The sequence below is a fragment of the Mastigoproctus giganteus genome, chromosome 5 (assembly GCF_048544385.1).
Source record: "Mastigoproctus giganteus isolate SK-2022 chromosome 5, ASM4854438v1, whole genome shotgun sequence".
Classification (NCBI taxonomy): domain Eukaryota; kingdom Metazoa; phylum Arthropoda; class Arachnida; order Uropygi; family Thelyphonidae; genus Mastigoproctus; species Mastigoproctus giganteus.
The window spans coordinates 201,486,075-201,507,271 of record NC_143579.1 but is presented as its reverse complement, the minus strand read 5'-3'; the positions used below and the strand labels follow the sequence as shown (position 1 = coordinate 201,507,271).

The 21,197-nt window shown below is 36.7% G+C and overlaps 1 protein-coding gene across 1 annotated transcript in view; it reads left to right on the top strand.

Annotated features, from left to right (window-relative positions):
• LOC150086009 (calcium-transporting ATPase sarcoplasmic/endoplasmic reticulum type-like) overlaps window positions 1-21,197 on the top strand; it is a 516,950-nt gene that overhangs the window by 444,694 nt on the left and 51,059 nt on the right. Inside the window, 1 exon segment of the mRNA XM_090374328.1 lies at window positions 15,527-15,746. Coding sequence (XP_090230454.1) covers window positions 15,527-15,746 — 220 coding nt within the window.

Genomic DNA, 21,197 nt, shown 5'->3' with positions numbered 1-21,197 from the left:
CATTCCCCTGCAAAAGGATAGGCTTTTTTATGTAAATACATTCGTTTATTACAAAATTCGATTAATATGTATTATGAAGTTCTTTTTTCACCCTGTGAGAAATAAATATTGTCATTTTGTATGTATAATACAAATCTTGGCAGAGCGATCCGATTATTACCACCTGGCTCCCTACTTCCTGAAGGATGGTACTGACTTGTTAGAAATTGGTTTTGTGTAAACAAAAGCAGTTTATGGTGGCTACAACATCAAGTGCACTCTGAAAAACATCTTTCGATGAGTTGTTAAATTAACAAAAGAATAAAAAGGTTTTCTAAGTTGTTTACATGCACTCCGTTGCTCTCCACGGGAATAAGGTCAGTTGCAATTGTTACCCCAGTTCAGAGTCTTTTGCTATCATATACAGCAATCTATTTTTTGTGCCATTTTATCTGAGCTGATGTCTTTTTCGGAACTTGTGTCCTTAAATTAATTAAAAATTTTTAATATTAAATCTTATCTAGCAGTGTTATGGCGACAAAACATAGATGGACAGAATTAAGCCTGGAAATTAAACTAAAAATTATACAAGAGGCCGATAGGATGGAAAGAAGCAAAACGGACATTTGTAAAGGAATACAACATCCCTTTACCTAATATTATCTACAATACTGAAAAACCAAAAAAGACTTGAAGGAGTGCATGACACTGGAGCAGCGATGAAAAACAGTAAACGAATTCGTGGTGCAAAAGACGAGGAGCTTGATACAAAACTGTTCGAGTGGTACCAACAAATGCTTGCATCTAATTTGCCAATATCGGGTCCAATTTTGCAAGAAAAGGCAAATTATCTAGCTCAGCAACATGAGATTAACAACTTCAAATGCAGCAGTGGCTGCTCCAAAGATTTAAAAACAGGAATAACTTGGTTTTGCGAAATGTCTGCGGTGAGTCTGGATTAGTTGATAAAGAAAAGGCTACAAACTGTTTGTGTGGTCCATCCTTGAAAAATATGAGGCAGAGGATATTTTTAATCTTGACAAGACAGGTTTATTTTATAATTTGCTGCCAAACAAAACATTTGCTGTTCGAGGAGTCTTGTCATGGTGGAAAATTAAGTAAAAAAAACTCACTGTTCTGTTATGCTGCAATTCAGATGGCAGTACAAAACTATGCTCACTTGTGATTGATGAATTTTCCAAGCCAAGATGTTTTAAAGCAGTTAACCAACTTCCCTGTGATTATGAGGCCAATAGAAGTGCTTGGCTTGCGGTCAGAATTTTTCAGTCTTAGTTATCAAAATTGGACAGAAGGATGGCTTCAGAAAAAAGGAACATTTTGATGATTTTAGACCTCTGCCGAGCACATTCTGCTGAGACACTTTAGTTGACAAATATACGACGGTTATTTTTACCCCCAATACCACCAGTTTAATGCAACCACTGGATCAAGGCATTATTTATAACCTCAAGAGAGCATATAGAGCCATCCTGATAAGGTACTTGATCCACAACATAGAAGGAGGGAACAATTTGCAGCCAAATTGGAATGTCTTGGATGCTATCTGTAATCTGGTTATCGCTTGGGAAAGTATTACCTCAAGTGTAATTATCAGTTGCTTCAGAAAAAGTGGCCTTGGAGAGAACATCGTCGAAAAACAGGGTCCAGCAGACATATGTGATAGCAGCAGTGAGGAATGGAGGAATTTGAAGGAGCATATGGATTTTGTTGGTAAATTTGAAGAGTTTGTTGAAGGTGGATGATGTTGTTGTTACACTGCAATGCCAACACCAGAAGAGCTGCTGGGTACCAAACAAAATGATGATGTTTTTCTTACCAGTGCAAGCGAAAGTGAAGAAGCGTGCACACTGCCATCTAAAAAAGATGCCCAGAATGCATTGAACATAATAAGAGAATGTGTTGGCCTGCAGTAAGATTGATAAAGAAACTATGCATTTGATAATGTCTGTGCTGTAGTTAAAAACACATATAGGACAAAAACTGTGCAAACAACATTGGATTTTTCTTTAAATTAAGATTAATTTATTAAAAAGTTAATGGTTTGTATGTGTCCTTTTTATATTAAGATTTAATTCTTTTTACTGTGTTACTAAAATATTGTATACAGGGTGTCTCAAAAATATTGGTACAAATGTTTAGGGGAGGTAGGTAACATCTAAAAGAATGTGAATCGCATAGGAACCCATAACCGGAAATGTCACTGTAAGGCTGTACACGGCGCTGTTCATCAGTTTGTGAGAGGGAAAATTTCTGGTTTACTCATTCAAGCAGTAGTCACCGTACGAAGAGCATACATCGATATGTGAGCCTGCAGACATACACCTGGTGTATGGATTAGCAGAGGGCAATGGACGAGCTACTCAACGAATTTGTGGAGAACGCTTCCCAGACAGACATGTACTGGACCGCCGTTTGTTTGCACGTGGGCATCAAAATTTGTGCAATTATGGGCCATTTAGAGGTAACAGGAGTAGTGCGGGCAGACCACGTTTGACGCGAACTCCCATGGAAGAGAGTGTGTTGAATGCCGTCCAGAATAATCCTACTTACCAGCACACGTGCCATTGTCTCTCTGCCTTAGGAGTGTCTTGTTGCAGTATACAGTGTGTCTGGCATGACGATTCCTTACACCCCTTATACTGCCTTAGGAGTGTCTTGTTGCAGTATACAGTGTGTCTGGCATGACGATTCCTTACACCCCTTATACTGCCTTAGGAGTGTCTTGTTGCAGTATACAGTGTGTCTGGCATGACGATTCCTTACACCCCTTTCATCTCCAAAGGGTTCAGTTACTGAACCTTTTTTTAAGTAACTGAACCTTTTTATCCAAAAAACCACTTCATGTGCAGTGGTTTCTCTAAGAAAGTGTTCAAGACTTGAATTTTCCAGCCTATGTTTTGTTCACAGGTGAGGTTTATTTCACTCGGGAAGGCTTATTCAATCAGCACAATGCTCATGTGTGGGGCTCACAACAACCTACACGGTGTGCACTCCCATGCGGCACAACATCGTTTCGCAATAAATGTGTGGGCAGGTATGGTTGGTGACTGCTTAGTCGGCCCATACCTGTTACCATCCCACATGAACTCCGCTAAATATCAGATCTTTCTGGAACAAGTTCTACCAGTGTTACTTGACGACGTTCCAGCAAACATGAGACGCAACATTTGGTTTCAACATGACGGGGTGCCTGCCCATTATGGAAGGTGTGTTCGTGACCATTTGAACAGGCATTTTGGGCGTCGGTGGATTGGCCGTGGTGGACCCGTTGCCTGGCCCCCACGCTCACCTGATTTATCGAGCCTTGATTTCTTTCTGTAGTTTTTCTTTTTTCTGTTTTTCTTTCTGTAGGGGCCCTCAAATCTATCGTGTATGAATCGCCTGTGGAGACGGAAATGGATCTCGTGGCGAGACTCATCTGCGCTGCTGCTACTGTCAAAGAAATTCCGCGGTGCCTCCGTAGCCAGGTGGGAAGGAGCAGCAGTGCGTAGCACACGCTTCTTCATTAGACTGGGGTTCGAGCTTGTCACCACCAAATACAGAGGATGCGGAAAGGTCAGGGAATTACCACCACATATCCCGGAGCAATATGGCCTTAGTTGCTAATGCTCCTAAAAATCAAATAACAAACAAACAAAGAAATTCCAGGTGTATTCGACCATCTCCGCCAATCCATGGTGCGTTGGTGTCACGCATGCATCGCGTCTCGTGGTGGAACCTTCGAGCATTTGTTGTAACATCAAGGAATGCATCCATCTCGTACTCCATTGTTAATATTATGTCAAATAAATGTTTGCCACTAATTACTGTCTTGTGTCGTTTCTGCTTCTTGTGCCTCTGCTACTACTTTACCGTGACGTTTCTGGTTGTGGGTTCCTATGCGATTCACATTCCTTTAGATGTTACCTACCTCCCCTAAACTTATGTACCAATATTTTTGAGACACCCTGTATATCAAAATATATACTGTACAATATTTTCATTTCCATTAATATGGCTTTTCTCTTTGTTTATCTTACAAATAAATTAAAATCTTTAAAAAATATGTTATTCCTATTACTGTATTGTTAGACAAGGCTTTTGTTTTTATTTTATTCTATTTTTATTAATTTATTTTTGATATTATTTATTATTATTCTTAGATATACAGTATGTACCAAAAAAAAAAAAAAACAGTAAAATTTAGGGCCCTTGAACTTTGTATTAATGAGATTCCACTGTACTATTGAAGTGATGCTGGCCCTGCCTTGAATATTTAGAGTTCCTTGATTTTTCCTGCCACAGAAGTCAGACTTACAAGCTGTTGTATATGGGAGAGATATTTGCACAGATATTCTGGAACTACACCTGAGGCTAAAAAGTCCTCCATTGTTATATACTTTACATATAATATATACAGCTTTTTAACTACTTGCTTTTAACTTCTTAGTCTTTTTAAATTTCTTAGTATACCATCAGCTGCTTGTGCTTTTTTCTCTTTTGATAATTTTTTTCTTAATGAAGTGGTTTAATTTGATTTTCTGTTTTATTATAAGACTTCTATATTTTTTGTAATCTTTCTGATATTAATTACAATTAGTAAATTTATAAAATTACTTTTATGAGTAATATACAGCTTTATACTATTAGTTATGTTGACCTTCAATCTATCTTTGTAATTTGGGTTTGTTGATTTCATGAAACTGTTCCATGCTTCTTGTTTGATTTTAAACATCATAATTTCTCCAATCGTTTTCAAATATTTAATGCTGAATAAAAAGTGAACTAGAAGTCTTTCTACCCTTTAAAAAGTGTTCTGTGATGAGTAGACATTATATTATCAAATGTGTTGGGACACCAAAGATAACAGCAGTGGTGAGCTGTGAATATTTTAATAATGGGCTCGCCGTACAGAGTAGAGTTGATCAGTGGCAGAAGTGGTGTCATCTGCAGCTTCCACTAGAGGCTCTTCCCACTCTCGCACTACTAGTAGTGTGATTAGAGCGTATGATGCATTTTTCTTGCCTGGTATGATATCTCGAGTCAAGGGTAGATTCAGGGGGGGGGACAGATGCGGCTTATTATCCCTTAACCATGTGTATAAGTGAATGTGTAAAACGTTCCTAGGTCTATCTAAAAAAAAAAAAAACCTCGTCGTCATGCCTTGCCTTATGATGATAACTGGATACGACAATGTCTGGAGTTCTAACTTTTAAGAATTTTTGAATAGTATGATGTTACAATCATGCTTCCTGAACTTACTACTGCAGTAAGTATGATTGCAATAATACAAATATTTGTCAACAACTTCTTTTTTCGTCTCGCATTTTCGTTTGTTAGGTTCCCCTAACAGCTGCGCATGTCACTTCAACTACAAGATCAGTACATCAGTCGGTGCTATTTTACAGAGATATTTAAATATGTTGCACTTGCAAGTATACATCTCTTATTTTAGTTATCATAAATCCAATGTATCTTTTCTTCTAGAAATTATGAAAACCTGTGAATGATCAATAAAATATTTACAATAAAAAAGCTCTTATTTTGTAATCGATATATACAAATCAAAATACCTAAAAGAAACGTGAAGGATGTTTCGCATAAACCATCTACCGCATGTGCTCCGCACACGTGCAACTTTTTTATTCATTTTTTTTTAACAACTAGGGAAGCATTAGGGATACATTTTTTTTCATGATAAAACTTTAATATTGAGAATAAAAAATAAGATGAAATATTTCCCATATGACAAATAACATAAAAACTATCACAAAACACATTCCACAATATAAAAACAAATATTACATAAAAAACAAACTTTCTAGAAAAAGTACACAAAAAATCACAGATTACATGAAAAAAAAATTGTTCTCAAATATTCAAGAAAAATTTATTCTAAAAATTTCCATATACAATTTACTTCTTCATTAATATTTGTTGTCGATCTGCTTTGCTCAATAGCTGAGTGATGATTACAGAGGCATTATTCGACTTACCAATCTGGAGCAATGGTTTTCCATTTATCTGCAACGTGTTTAATTGTCACAATGGTTTCAAAGATATTTTCTGGCTTTCTTAATTGAAAAGGTAATTTCACTCGATTTTAAAGATACTGTTTTCAACAAAATCTCTAAAATCATTAATTTTTATTTCATATTTTATCAGAAAATTTCTTATTTGGTTTTCACCGAGACAAAAGTTCTTTCACATTCCACGATTTTGGGTAGCATATGTTTAAAATTTCTTTCAATGGTATCTTTATTTAATTTAAAATCACCCTGTTGCATTAATAACTTATCCTTTAAGGATAAGACAATGCATTTAATAACTTGTCACGATGGAATTTTACTTTCGATTTTGATTCCTTCAAATTCTTTCCACTTCAACATGCCCTCAATTTTAGCTTCATAATTTCTTTCAGAATTTTTCAAATTAGCAATAGCATTGATAGTTCAAATAATTAATTTATATGCTTTACCATTGTGATTCTGTAAAGCTTCTGAAAGGTAAGAGAGCTGCTGCAGGATGTCGATCATTAGTGATAAATTGTTAAGAAATTCCAATTTAAAATTTGATTTCATAACCCGGAATATTTAACTTCTGATTCAAAATGTTTGCACAAAGCGGGATAATTCCTCCAACCCAAAATTGCCGTCCGCAAGCTACAAGCTGCTCATCGTGGTCCGAACACATGAATCTTTATAGTTTCCACATCAAGTTCTTTAGCAATCATCCGGAATTTGCGCTAGTTTTTTGGAGATTGGTGTTAGTTTTCTTTTTTAATTATTGCCTGTATGCCATTATATATTAAAACATTTTTCTACACAGTGAAAAGCTCGACAGAGTTTCAAAATCTGCCAACATTTCATCTTCGTAAAGTTCATATAATATCTTAGTTGCCTCAATTCCCCCCTCCCCCGCCCACGTTGCTACTCTCACTAGTTCTTTGAATACAGTGCAAAATGTCGGAATCACACAGATATTCAGCTACTGTGACCATGTAAACATAGACAGGAGAAATTTACTGGAAGACAAGGATCACTCACTTCTCTGAAAAACATATGCCCGTTTGTCGGAGTAAAGGGGAACCACAATACAGCTTGACCAGAGGCTATAATCCGTGTCGAGAATCTTCTTAATCCTCTGACTGGCTATGGAAAGCATATTGATTACTGTGACTTCTCGGTATGTGACCGCATGTGTTTTACAGACACCACTAACATTATGAAATGGCAATCCCTTTCACCTTTAATTCGCACTTTCTAATTACCTAAATTGCCTAAAGGCTAGAGGTGAGAACAATGCATACAAAGTTCTCTCCTAATCCGTTCATTATGTGGAAATTTTCTTCATTCGATGGAAACTATTTTAAATGTAATTAGCAAGGGGAATCAAAAAAATTCGCTATATATAAAGAAGTTAGTTAAACAGAGGTCCGACTGTAAATAAATCAAAAATGAAGCAATTTTAAAATACATAACTGATCGATTGCACCATTAAAATGCTGGGAATGGGGCCCCGCTCGCCCCATCATAGTTTCAGCTCTGAATACTCAATAATTGCATTCAGGATTACATTTTTAAAATAAATGATCGTCTCAAAAATGGGCAACAATGGGCTCTTGCGAGCTCACTATAGCTCACATCTGGATAACAGTACAACTGCTGACTTCAAACTCTCAGTGAAAAAGGAATTTTTATGTGCCTTCTTCAGTGTAGCTGATTTAGTTGGTTTCAAGCATGGGTAGCATTGTTTTCTCGTGGAAACTCAGGTTTTTCATCCAGAAAACAGAAAATTGACCACAGAACACATGCAGTTTACAGACATAATATATATGGAGTAATATGGTCTAAGTTGCTGATGTGCCTAAAACCCTATGACAACCAACCAAAAACTGCTGGTATTCAAGTCCTGTTTGTGAGTTGGCTAATTTTGGCAAAGCCATTTGATCTGCAACAATCAAATCCTCTGCTTCTACTGTCACACTATTGAAACTGATAATAATTCTGGCAAGGTTACTTATGCATATTTTAAAAATACTACATTGGAGGTAATCATTCAGATGTGAGCCAATGTAAACAGGAGTCTGTGTGGCGTTCACACCATGTGGAGGAATGGCAAAGCCTCTGGCTAGGCAGTACTAAGAGGTAGATGGCTTATCACCTGGTGCAATACCACCACTTTGCTTAATAGGAGTTTCAAGTGGTGAAATCATGTGTGGCCTATGCAGAAAAGCTCCACTATCTTCCCGTCCCATTTGTGAAGCAATATGATTCTTATCATTTCAGATTATGATAGCATCATCGAAAGATTGAACATTCCTTATATTTCAATGGAACAACTTTAAAATGATTTTTGTAGGCTATCTGCTAGAGAGAGAGTGTACTGATTGACTATTACTACTTTTACTCTACCAGCAATGATGTAGGGAATTCAAGTAATGAGTAGGTTGCTGTCAAGGTCATGTGTTAAGGAGCTATGTGTATGCCATATTTGTCATATCTAAAAAATTAACAGTTCATACTCTCCCCTTCCCTCCCACATAACTCTATGTTCAGTATATCATGAATAACCTCCCAAAAACTTCCTAATCTGGTCAATAAATATATGTGGTCTCAGGTTCTAATTTCAGTGATATCCATTTACATGTACAGTCTGCTTCACTTGTTCGAATCTCAATTATTGGTTTCCTCAACTAACACCCATCTCAATTCTCCATTTATTCACTTTGATTCCTTTAGCTTTAATATTCCTTGTAAATTTTCTTGGTGAGTTCAGTGTTCATAACTTCATAATTGAAGCAAACTGAAAAGCAGATTATTGTAGTACACTGGATTCCCCTAGTCCGGACTAATTGGGACTGAGCCCTGTTCGGATTAGCCGAATAACTGCAATAATGCAGAAGCAAGCAGTAAAACACGTCTGGTTTATTAAGGAATGAATGTATGAATGAATGAATGGGTGTTTGTATGCGAGTGTGACACACCAGAAGCAAACCCCCCCCTCCACGATATGACTCATTGTGCATTAAACGTGAATGTTTAAATCTTCGCTCTACATTGTAGTTTAGTTTAGTTCAATCTGCTGCCACAATGGCCACGAAACGGAAACACAGCTGGAGGTTTTGAAAAGGCTGAAAGTGCAACGAAATTGGCAGTAGAGTTTGGAGTGGGCAAGGCCACAATAACTGACTGTAAAAAAAAACCGAGCAAAGATCGAGCAGTTTCATACCTCTAAAACTAACACAGTTTGTTACTTTAGCATTAGTAGAGGCATTTGATGCAAGAAAGCAAGCTTATGCAGCATCAGCCAAAAAAAATAAAGTAAAATAATTAAATAAAAAATAACCACTTCCACTTCACCCCTCTGTTCGTTCGAAATACCTGTCCAGCTGAGCCTTAAACTTATTTAGGCTATCAACTTCCACGACAAGGGATGGAAGTCTGTTCCACCTACCAACCACCCGCTGGCTAAAGGCAAATTTCCGCACATCTATCCTACATCTGTCTTTCCTCAATTTGAATTTATGCCCTCTCAGGTGATTATTCTGAGCAAGAGGAAGAATCCCATCAGCATTGAGCATGCTCAAACCATTCAAGGCTTTCTACACCTATCAGATCACCTCGCTGGTGCCTAGTCTCCAGGCACTGTAATTCGCAAACCTTAAGCCTTTCTTCGTAAGAGCACCCCTTTGTTCCATTCACTAATCTTGTTGCCCTTCTCTGTACTTGTTCCAGCAGCTCTACATCCTTCTTGAAATGAGGCCTCCAGGCCTGTATACAGTACTCTAGGTGTGGCCTGACCATTTCCTTATACAAGGGAATAATCACCTCCTTATCCCTGCTAGAAAAATTCCTATATATCATTGACAATACACCATGAGCTACTCTTGCAGCCCGTCTGCACTGCTCAGAGAACTTCATATCTGCCTGCACAACCATCCCCAGGTCCCTTACATTCTCTACCACTGTCAGTGTAGTACCACAGAGTTGATACGTTGCTCTGGGGTTGCTGTTTCCCATATGTAGTACTTTACATTTGTCAATGTTAAACTTCATTTGCCACCTCTCAGCCCATCTGCTCAACCTTTCCAGATCCTGTTGCAGCAGCATAGTGTCAGTAGTGTCCTTGACAACCCTGCCAACCTTCGTATCGTCTGCAAACTTGGACATTAAGCTTGATATGCCATCATCAATATCATTCATAAATACAGAAAACAAAGGACCCAATACTGAACCCTGAGGGACTCCACTAATAACATTAGTCCACGATGAGCAGTGTCCATTGATTACCACTCTCTGTCTTCTCCCCCTCAACCACCCCTTTATCCATAGCAGCAATTTGCCTCCAATGCCACACTGCTCCAATTTGTGCAGCAGTCTTCCATGTGCAACAGTATCAAAAGCCTTTCTAAGATCCAAGTATATAATATCAAAGTTATTCCCTGCATCCAGTTCTTTTGTAACTGCATCATAGTATCCAATCAAATTGGTCAGGCAAGACTTCCCCTTAACAAAACCATGCTGTGTCCGAGCTATAACTGAAGTCTTGTCTAGATGATCCTGCAGTGCTTCTTTAACCAGTGCCTCCATTAATTTTCCATGAACAGAAGTTAAACTCACAGGTCTATAATTACTTGTCAGCCTTTGATCCTCCTTTGTGAATTGGGGTCACATTTGCACATCTCCAGTCCATGGGTACCTCCCTTGAATCCAAGGAAGCTCTCATAATTATGGCTAAGGGTTTGCTTACTTCCTCTGCTGCCTCCTTTAATATAACTGGATAGATCCCATCCACCCTGGGTGCCTTTCTTGTGTTTATCTTCAACAATTTCTCCTCCACTTTACTCTCAGTTATTACAAGATTCTCTAGCTTACTGCCAGAGTTGAATACACCTCTGGCATTCCCCTTGCTGAATAACTCCTCATGTGTGAATGTCGATGCAAAATATTCATTTAGTTTGTTAGCTACCTGAGCAGAATCATCAACAGTTGACCCATTGATATCAAGTGGACCAATCTGATTCATCCCCTTCCTTCTACAGTTTACATAAGTAAAGAACTCTTTGCTGTTTTTCTTCGCATCCCTTGCCAAGGATTTCTCGTAATCTGCCTTCACCTGCCTAACCTCCTTTGTAACTTGGTTACAGATCAACTTGTATCTATCATAGGCTTCTGTGTCACGTGTTAATTTGTATGTATCCCATGCATTTTTCTTCTCCGCCATATGCCTCATTAGTTCATCTGACATCCATTTAGGCCTAAACCTTGAACAATATTTCTTAGTTGGTATGTAAAGCCTAGTAGCTTCCAAGATATGTTCTTTGAATGCTTCCCATTTTGAATTTGCTGTTGGTAATATCATCAGTTGATCCCACTGTATAGAATTTAAATACTGTCTCAGTCCATCGTAGTCACCTTTACGAAAGCAATACCCCCTTCCCTTTACCCCTAATGGTAGTTACCTCTTTGAGTAAATCCCCCTTCAGCACACTGTGATCACTGCCACCTAGTGGTTCATTTACCTGCAGATTCTTAATGCATGAAGAATCATTACTGATAATCAAATCAAGAGTATTACTCCCTCTAGTTACCTCCCGAACATGCTGATGTAGAAAACAATCATCCAATAAATCCACAAAAGCCTTGCTAGTATGTTGAGTGACCAGCCCCCAAATTCCAGTCAATATCTGGGAAATTAAAATTCCCCATTATAAGACTCTCTGATTTACTGGCCCACTCTATTTCTCTGTACAGTTTCTTATTATACTCATCAGAGTCATTAGGCCTATAGCACACTCCTACTCTCAATTTTGATCTCCCAATGCTTATGTCACACCAAACTGACTCGACATGTTGACTGGCTTCACTTCCTTGGATTTTATGTGTTTCTTAACTAATAGCATAACCCCTCCTCCCTTCCTATCCAGTCTATCCTTTCTGTAGACATTGTACTCCCCAAATTCCAGTTCTGCATTCCTTATATCTGTGTGACACCACATCTCTGAAATCCCAACAATATCTGCCTTTGATGTTTTGAGCAATACCTCAAATTCATCAAATTTATTTACCAAACTCCTAGCATTGGTGTTCAGGCAAGTATACATGCACCTGCTCTTCCTCTTAGCCACCCTAACACAACCCATGAGTTTACTTGTACCCCAGTGATTCCCAGCAGTCTCTGAAATATCCTGCATCTTATTTTCCAGGCTGCTGCTCATTCCAATAGAAGCAGTGCAAGAATCACTTTCTCCTCTGCCATCTAGCAGTTTTCCGACCCACCTAACACTGCCTCAATAGCATCAGCAAACATTCTTGCACCCTTTCTATTTAAGTGTATCCCATCCCTGTAGAAGCAGTCTCTCCTGTTAACAAGTACAGACCAGGCTGAAAAAAATTCTACCCCTTGAGCCCTGCACAATCTTTCCAGGGCCGAATTGATCGACAGGGCTCTCATATACTCCCTCCTATCGTGTCTGGGCAGAATTGCAGACACTTTCAAATTCAACCCTAATTCACGGCTTTTGTTTTTTCAGTGACCTGTACTTGTTAAGTAAATCCGCCGGTCTCCTCCTCTTAATATCATTAGCGCCAACGTGTACAACTATATCACCTTTTGTGCCCTTAAAAGGTGATATCCCCTCTACAACGTCATCAACCTTTGCCCCTGGCAGACATACCCTGGTCCTGTTCTACCTATCCTTTTTACAAAGCATGTTTCCCGTTTCCCCTGACAATAGAGTCATCAACAACTACTAGTTCCTTTGGGACCAGCTCATTGTGCCCTGGGGGTTGCCGCTGTGTTGCGCGATGACCAAGTGCAAGCTCTGGCATTGGTGTGGGCAGCTGAGAGCTTGATGGGTCCCTCACTTGTAATTCTTCGAGGGCATCCACCCTGTCCTTGAAGCTCTCATATAGGCCCATGACAATGCTGAGTTGTGGCCTGATTTCCTTATACTCCTTGCATCGCGCACATACAAAGACATCCCCCATGGCAGTATCATGTCCCATGCCTGACTGCTCCGCAAACATCAAGCAAATAGTGCATCTTAAAAGGCTGTGACTCAGAGGGCAACTGCCCCCCTCAGTTCTCCCCTGAGCCACAGCATTCCCATTAGCTTGAGCCTTTTGCTTTGCTGCTCTGGTTTGAGTCATGATTTCGATTTACTTTCAATAAAATTTCAATTTCAGTACAAAATTAAATCCTAAACTTGTATCCCAACACAGTTGACGCTATATTTATGTTTCAGTAACGAGTGTTATCTACGAAATCCCTTTATATAACTTCCGTATCAAGTTATGTATTAATTATTTATTTTTACTGATTATTTATGTTACGTAACCTAAGTGGTTATATGTATAGTTAAAAGTACAATTTAATTGCCAATGAAGTTCGACAAGATTAATAGATTTTACTGATTAATTTTCGCGTAACAATGGCGGCTATTTACGAACGGTAAACACGTGGATTTGATACCCTTTCCGATACTAAGTAATACCTACAAAATCTCTATCTAAGTTACTTTAAACTTAAGTACCGTAAATAGGAATATAAAGCTACTCTTGAAAATAAGTTAATATGTCAATTTAAACTAATAAAGCAGAAAATAAATCAGAAAAAACTTCTCTGTTCCAAGAGCGGCGGAAAGGCACATCCGTACAGGCAACTTTCGTCCTCACTTCTGAAAAATGACTTTTGTTCCTGTTTTGGTGTGTAAGTATAGATCTGTAGTTTTAATAGGCCATGTCAAACACTGATTTATTAATTTTGTATTAGTACAGTACTACAATAAAATACAATTTTTTGTGGAATTCTAAATGTTTTTGTACCATTAATACCATTTAAATTTAATTGGAAAATACAAAAAACGTATATTTTGCTAACTAAAAAATTTCCTCTCCGCCGACCGAAACGTGTTCAGATTAGCGGGATTCCACCGTATATGAGTAATGCCCTAATTTAATTCAGTTCATCAGCCATTTTCTATTGATTCCACTGCTCCTTTTTAGTGGGCCAATATGGTTCATACCTTCTAGCGTTAACATAAGCAAATGATTCTTTTATATTTTTTAAACCTCTCTGCCAAATCCTTTTCATCATAGTCTGAAAATGAAAGATCTGCTTAGCCTGTACAATTCCCCCCCCCCAAGTAATTTAATTACAGACTAGTTTATACATTCCATGCTGTATTGGGTCTCTTGATAAATTGTTGATTTCCCAAGCAGATCTTTTGTGATGCTGTTTTCATAAATTCTTTGTTCATTTATTTCCATTTAAATCTTTTGAAATTTAAATGGAACAATGCCCCATTGTTCAAAATCAACAGATATGCAAGTTCACAATAACATTCTATTTATCTATTTGTAATAACTTGTTAACCAGCACGCAAATAATCTGTAGATATGTCAGGGTGCTGCTTTGTCTGGTATATTCTGCTTATTAAAGGATTATTATTAGCTATATGGTGCAAGGAAGCCCGAGGCTTATGCTGCACCAACCAAAAAAAATTCCTGAGTTACACTGTGAGAGAGAGAGATGTAGAAGAGAATCACCAAAAAAGAGAAGAATAGTGATATCCAGCTCAGGACCCTGGGTGCCAAGCCCAAACTCACCAGGATTATATCCAGTTTGCATTTAACATTTTGTTGAACTTGGTATTGCTAATGTACAGTTTAAGTAGAAAATGTTACAAGGGAGCAAGGTTATGTAGATGAGTCTCATGAAAAAAAAAATTTCCGGAAGTCTTTGATTCCGAATTTTATTCTTCACACAGTTATCTGTGTAATTCCTTTTTTATATTTAGAAATGGATACTTCTGCTAAAAGAAATTTTGAAAAATACCTATTATGTTATTTTGATCCTGAGTAGCCTGACCGTGTTACAAAATTTATAACAACCAGTTAAAAATTTATTAACTGGTTGTTATAAATTTTACAATACATCTGTAATACAAACCTAGTATTACAGATGTATATCAGTACATGGTAATTAGTTATATTGATTAACTGACAAAGTACACATGGTCTTCTAATCACAAATTTAAGGTCATAATGCTTACTTTTTTAGGAAGATAGAGAAGGAAAGCTGAATAGGATTTGTGCTTATACACAGTTTTTAAAAAAATGAGAATGAGTGTTTTTATTGATAGGTGAATTGGTATTCTAGGCATTGTGGTTCATTCATAGTGCCTTGTATGCTGCATGAAGCTTACTACAAAAAACTGAAAAGTGATATATACAGTGAAAATTATTTGCTCTGGCATGATATGAAAATTAGTTTTTTTATACTAGTGTTAGCCTCTTAAAAGAAAAATATAGTCAAGATCGACTTTGATTTACCCTTTGTAAATCAAAGGCTAAATGAGGGGTAACTGAAATCTGGTGATATATATGCTTACTATTTTAAACTTATTCTCCTTCAGAATTTTTTTGTGAACTTAAAAAATCATTAAAAGTTGTTATTTTTTTAAATCTTGTGTATGGTTTTAATAAAATCACAGGTGAAAATTTTGTATTAAACTAACATGCCATTTTTTATGCTCCCTTAGGCTATGTAGGTGCTGCTACAGTAGGTGCTGCTGCCTGGTGGTTTATGATCTCCCCAAATGGTCCCCATATGAATTATTTCCAATTAACTCATCACTTATCATGCCATACAGAACCAGAGAAGTTTTTAGGTGTTGATTGTTCAGTCTTCAGTGATCCCCATCCCATGACAATGGCCTTGTCAGTACTAGTATTTATAGAAATGTTAAATGCTTTAAATAGGTAGGTAAATTAAAGAAGAGACAGGTATTGTTTGCTTAGAAGTTTTGAAATAGTTTTTAAATGCCAGGATAGTTTTATAAACACCAGATATTTCACTACATTAATAAAATATATCTATTTTTTTTTTTTAATAATTTCTAAAAAAGTTCTTAAATTCTTTTCAAAAAATGTTTTTTTCTTCAGTTAGCAGCATCATAAAGAAACTTTGCTGCCTTAGCTTTTATTGAAAGAGATCAAATTCAGAATTGGTAGTGGTTAATTTGGAAATGGAAAAGGGTTGTGGTTAAAAAAATGAAGCGGGTAAGTTTGCAACACATTCTCAGTAACTCTGCAAATTGGATACTACTGATAGTACTAAAAGGCCTAGGAATTTCAAAGACTTATATGCCATACTGCGAGGACCATTATTAATCATTAAACTGCTGCTGTCCACTTGAAGAAAGGGGTTAGTTGAAGGTTGTTGATATAGAGAAATGAACTAGATAGTATAAAATAAGTCATTTCTCTTTGTTTCTTGACTATTTAAACAATTGCATAATTCAACATTTTATAGAAAGCGCTCTTTGGTCACCATTTTACAAGAATAGGGTGTGCTTAAATAGAAGGCATGCAAGAATATTTGCTGATGCCATTGAGGCAGCGTTGGATGGTTTGGAGGATACATAGCCTAAGGTTAACAGCAGCCAGAAGGCAAGTGTTGAGAATTTCAAAACCAGTGGGGGGGGGGAAGTCCTCATGGAACAACAAAGACATGGGCTGTGTTAGGGTTATTAAGAGTGAAAATGGGTACAAGTATACTAATGCACACTTAAATTCCAGGAGCATAGTAAATAAATTTGATGAATTTGAAGTGCGGATGAGATAATTATCAAGTGATATACATTGTAAAGATGTTGGAGACCTGGTGTCACTTGGACATAAGGAATGCAGAATTTGATGGGAAATGCAGTACAGAAAGAAAAAACAGAGTGGAGGTTATGTTCTTAGTTAGGAAGCACATAGAATCTAAGGCAGTGCATCTAGTTGAGATGGGTGGCCAGTGCAACATTGAGTCAATTTAGTGTGACTTAAGCACTGGATAAACAAAAATGAGAGGAGTGTGTTATAGAACTAATGACCGCAATGAGTATAATGAACAACTGTACAATCAAGCAGTGAGCTTGATTAGAATAAATTAGAATTCCTTATAATGGAGATTTTAACATTACAGATATTGATTGGAACTTGTGGATTTATTGGATGACTATTTTCTCTGACAGCATTTTAGGCAATGAGAGAAAGCAATACTGTTGATCTGATATCAGCAGTAACTCTTCGTGCATTAGGAATATGCAGATAAAAGAACCAGTAGGTGGCAGTGATCACAGTGTATTTATGTTGGTGTTTAATGGCACAAGGGCTGCTAAAGATATGGGTACTACCAATGGCAGAGGGAAGAGATTTTGCTTTTATAAAGGTTACTACAGTGGTGTCAGAAAGGTTTTTAAATTCTGTGTAGTGGGACCAACTGATGTTAAGAACAGAAAATTCTAAATGGAATGCATTCAGGGAATGTAACCATAAAAGCTACTAGCCTTTTTATTTCAACTGAGAGATACTGTTCAGGGATTAAACCAAAATGGATGTCAGATGAATTGATGAAATTTGTGGCATAAAGTTCCATATAATTATTTGATCTCAGTTGTTATGAAAGCCTCAAACTTATGAACACAAACCTGGCAATCTCAAACAAGCAAATAATTATACTAAATTAAATAACAAATGAAATTCCAGAAATCAGGTTTTCAATGAAACATGAATAGAGTATCCTTGCCAGGCTTGCTTCCTAATGAAAGCTGATCCTCCACAGTGTCCTCAGCATTGTTCTCAACTCTCAATGCATCTAATCATAGGATATCCATGTTACCAAGTGACCCATTTTAGTTAGCTTTCGAGTAATATGCACAATTACGTGAGCCACCAACCCTTCAACTTATTCTAAGAGACTGATAAAATATTAATGAGATTTTTACCTTAAGTTAAATCTTATCAAGTGTGTCAAATACAACCCAACATGAATACCAACATAACTAGCAATAGCAAGGATTTTAACAGGTGTAATATAGCAAAAACAAACACCTTTTCACCATAAAGCCTCAAACAACATCATGAACAAGGAGAGGGGGAGATGTTGGAAGAATTGAAGCTTTTGAGATGTGAGCATATGAAGAGGCTTGAAAGGGTGAAATGGAGAGATTAGGTTAGATATCAAAAGACTTTCTATTTCATCTCCTTTTCTGCATTCAACTGGGCTGGGCCACATGCTTAGATAAATTTCACTGCCTGGCTTTCCATCTTAAATTCTGCCCTCATAAATACCAGATAATGCTTCTTGGCCAAAACAACTTTGTAACCTAGTTCTACAAGCTATTGCTCTTCACCTTTCCTGCATTGTGTCTTAACTTTAAGAATAAGTTAATTTATGATTATTATTTAGTTCCAGTTCCCCTCTGTTCATCCTCAAAAGACAGTCTTTTGATCTGTAAGTTCCACTTCTTTGCCACTTCTAACGTTGATGGTATCTACCTTGAGGTTTGTGAGTAGCATATTTAGCACCTTATCCTTGATCCCTGACAAGGTTAACAGCAGTGGGTCCCAATGACTTTGTTCTGCAATAGTGATAAGGTTTCAACCTGTAATTTATTGTTTAGTCAGCTTAATCCCATGTCGCTAACTTGTTCTAATTCATTCTTTAGCATATAACTGGACCCCTACTAACAAGTTACCATGAGACGGTGGGGAGTGGCCAGTGCATCTTTATATTCAGGTGGCACATTCCTAGCTTGGAAGATGTGGGGGGGGGGTTCTCCTCATGGTTAGATAGCCTTGAGTGCTTCATTAACTCTCACCTTGAACAAATAATTAGGATAGATGAATGTTGGTCAGTGAAAGCAGTAATTGAGATTCTGTCAGAAAAGGAAAGTGGTGCTTAGTAGAATGTATCAAAATGGACATCATTGAGATTAAAGATGAAACCATGTATATTTGCAAAATGAATTGGACAGTTTAGTTTTTTGCAGGTAAGTTTGTTCTATTAGCTTAATTTCATGATATGTTAATGTAAATTATGGGGGGAGGGATATGTTATATGAAGTAAAAAAAAAAAAAAAAAAAAATTGTATATACCACACACAATATATTCCTGCACTCATTACTTGGATTCTCTTCAGTTAGAATTAGTCAACTAGAAGCAGAAAAATTGTACATTAGCTTATTCAGATACCTTCTCGAGCATTACCAGTAAGTTTGTTCCATTGGACTATCTAATGACCACCCATTCACAAACAGTTTTATGATTGTCCCCTTAATTGTAAGAAATAGTGGGTCTTACCATCATGCCCTTAATCTCAAAAGATATCATTCATATTGCACTTATATATCTTGTATCTTTCTGCTTACTAATTTATAAATCTAATAATTTGGTAAAAACCTTGTTACTTTACAGCACTTACCTAAGAACTTTGCAACATTCACCTTCATGAAGGTCTGGTACTAATAGTTTAATATTGTATTCAAATAGTGAGAAATAAATTAGTAAGTTTCTAATTTATTTCTCTATTCAAATCCAAGTTTATGCCATTTCTACCAGATCTATATATGGTTCATATAGGTGAGTGCCATAAAGTAAGGTTTTTACCATATATTTGGTAAAAACCTATTCTTGCATATTTGATTATACATGTTGACACTACAGGTTATTGCAAAAAATCTGGTTTTATTAATTTATTTGGTAAATTTCCTATTCTTTCTCATGCATAAGCTTGTTTTTTCTTTTTTTTTTTTATATTATATCTGTTGTTTCAGTCATTTTATTTCTAAATATAATATTGTGCTTTGTTGCCTTTTTAAAAAATTTTTCTGTATGCTTTTAATGCTGTTAAATTCAAAAACTAGCTCCTCATAAAAATCAGTATCTGCAATTATTGCATTGTTGTCATCATTTCCAAAACTGTTGCTATTAAAGTTATATTTAAGATTTTTGAAACAAATAATACACTGAATGAGGACCTAATCTGGCTGTGAAGTTTGTTTGGCCTATAATGATGATAGTCTTTTAATGTCATTTTGTGAGACCCATCTTGCAGCCACTTTAGCTCTGTCTAAATGCTGATAGATGATCTTTTCACTGTTATCAGATGTATGCGCTTCTGTAATTCTTTATAAAAAGTTGAGTTGAAAAATTCTTTTTTGCATATGTTATACACAGGAAAGTAACTGTAGTTTATACAGGGTGAGCATATATTATTCACCACATTTGAACCTGCCATAAAAAGAAAAGTACACTGAATAAAGAGCAGTTCATTTTATTTGAAAGACTATCTCAGAGTTTCATTGAACACTGAATAATGCAACCACTAGATATCAGAGATGAAAGAAGTTGTCAAAATTTACAGATTGCATGAAGGTGGGGAACCTTCATCAACTTTTAAATGTTTTTCTGCTAAATCTAAAGGCCTAGAGAATAATAACCCAATGCTATCTCATAGATTAAGATGGGAGAAGTTAAAGCCAGTCATTGGTAAGGACTGAGATGATGATGCAGACTTATATGAAATTCTGTACAAAGAGATGACCAGGAAGGCATGCTGGTATCTTATCAATGATACACTGGACCTGTACATGTATAGAAAAGAATTTCTTTATAAAGGATTCTCCAATTAAAATTAAAATCATTTTTCAATGCAACAAAATTTTATTAAAAAGAAAAGAATTTAAAACTGTCTGAAGGTGTCTATCCTGCCAGTGTAGATGTACATTCATTCTTTACTTTGTTTGATGCAACTTTAGGATGCGTCAGTGTTGCAGATGCAGTTCTCAGTGTTACAAAATGTGGCTTGGGATTTCAAAAATGATTTATATGTGGAGTGATGTTTCAAAATAAATTCTTTGTAAAGTCTTTGTGTAAAGTTTTTGTGTAAAATAAAGTCTTTGTGTAAAAACCCATATTACACTGCACAAATGGATGTCATATTGCTCCTTAAATACCACTGTTACCTTACTGAAATTGACACTTACTCTATTGCTGTAGTTTTCTTGGTATATATTATCATTCAGTACTTTGCATGATAAATACATAATAAACCTCGTATAAGTTTTTGAGAATACACTTGGACTAATATATCTGCCATGCCAAAAAAGATGATTCTCAAATGAATCTAGTTAGAAGAAACTCGACTGGTAAGGAATGCAAAAGGATTTGCTTTCGTAAGAAAGACTTCAGAGGTGTGGCTTACAGAGATTGAAGGCTAAACACCTGAGAAGGATGTGGGAGAGGGATCTGTCTGAAATGTATGGCAGCCATAAGGTTGATGAGTAAGATGAACAGGGGTGGCTTGGTAGAGGAGACATCCATTATATGAGTCATTTGGGGAGTACAGTGTGTACAGAAAGGGAGGAGGGGTTATGCTGTTA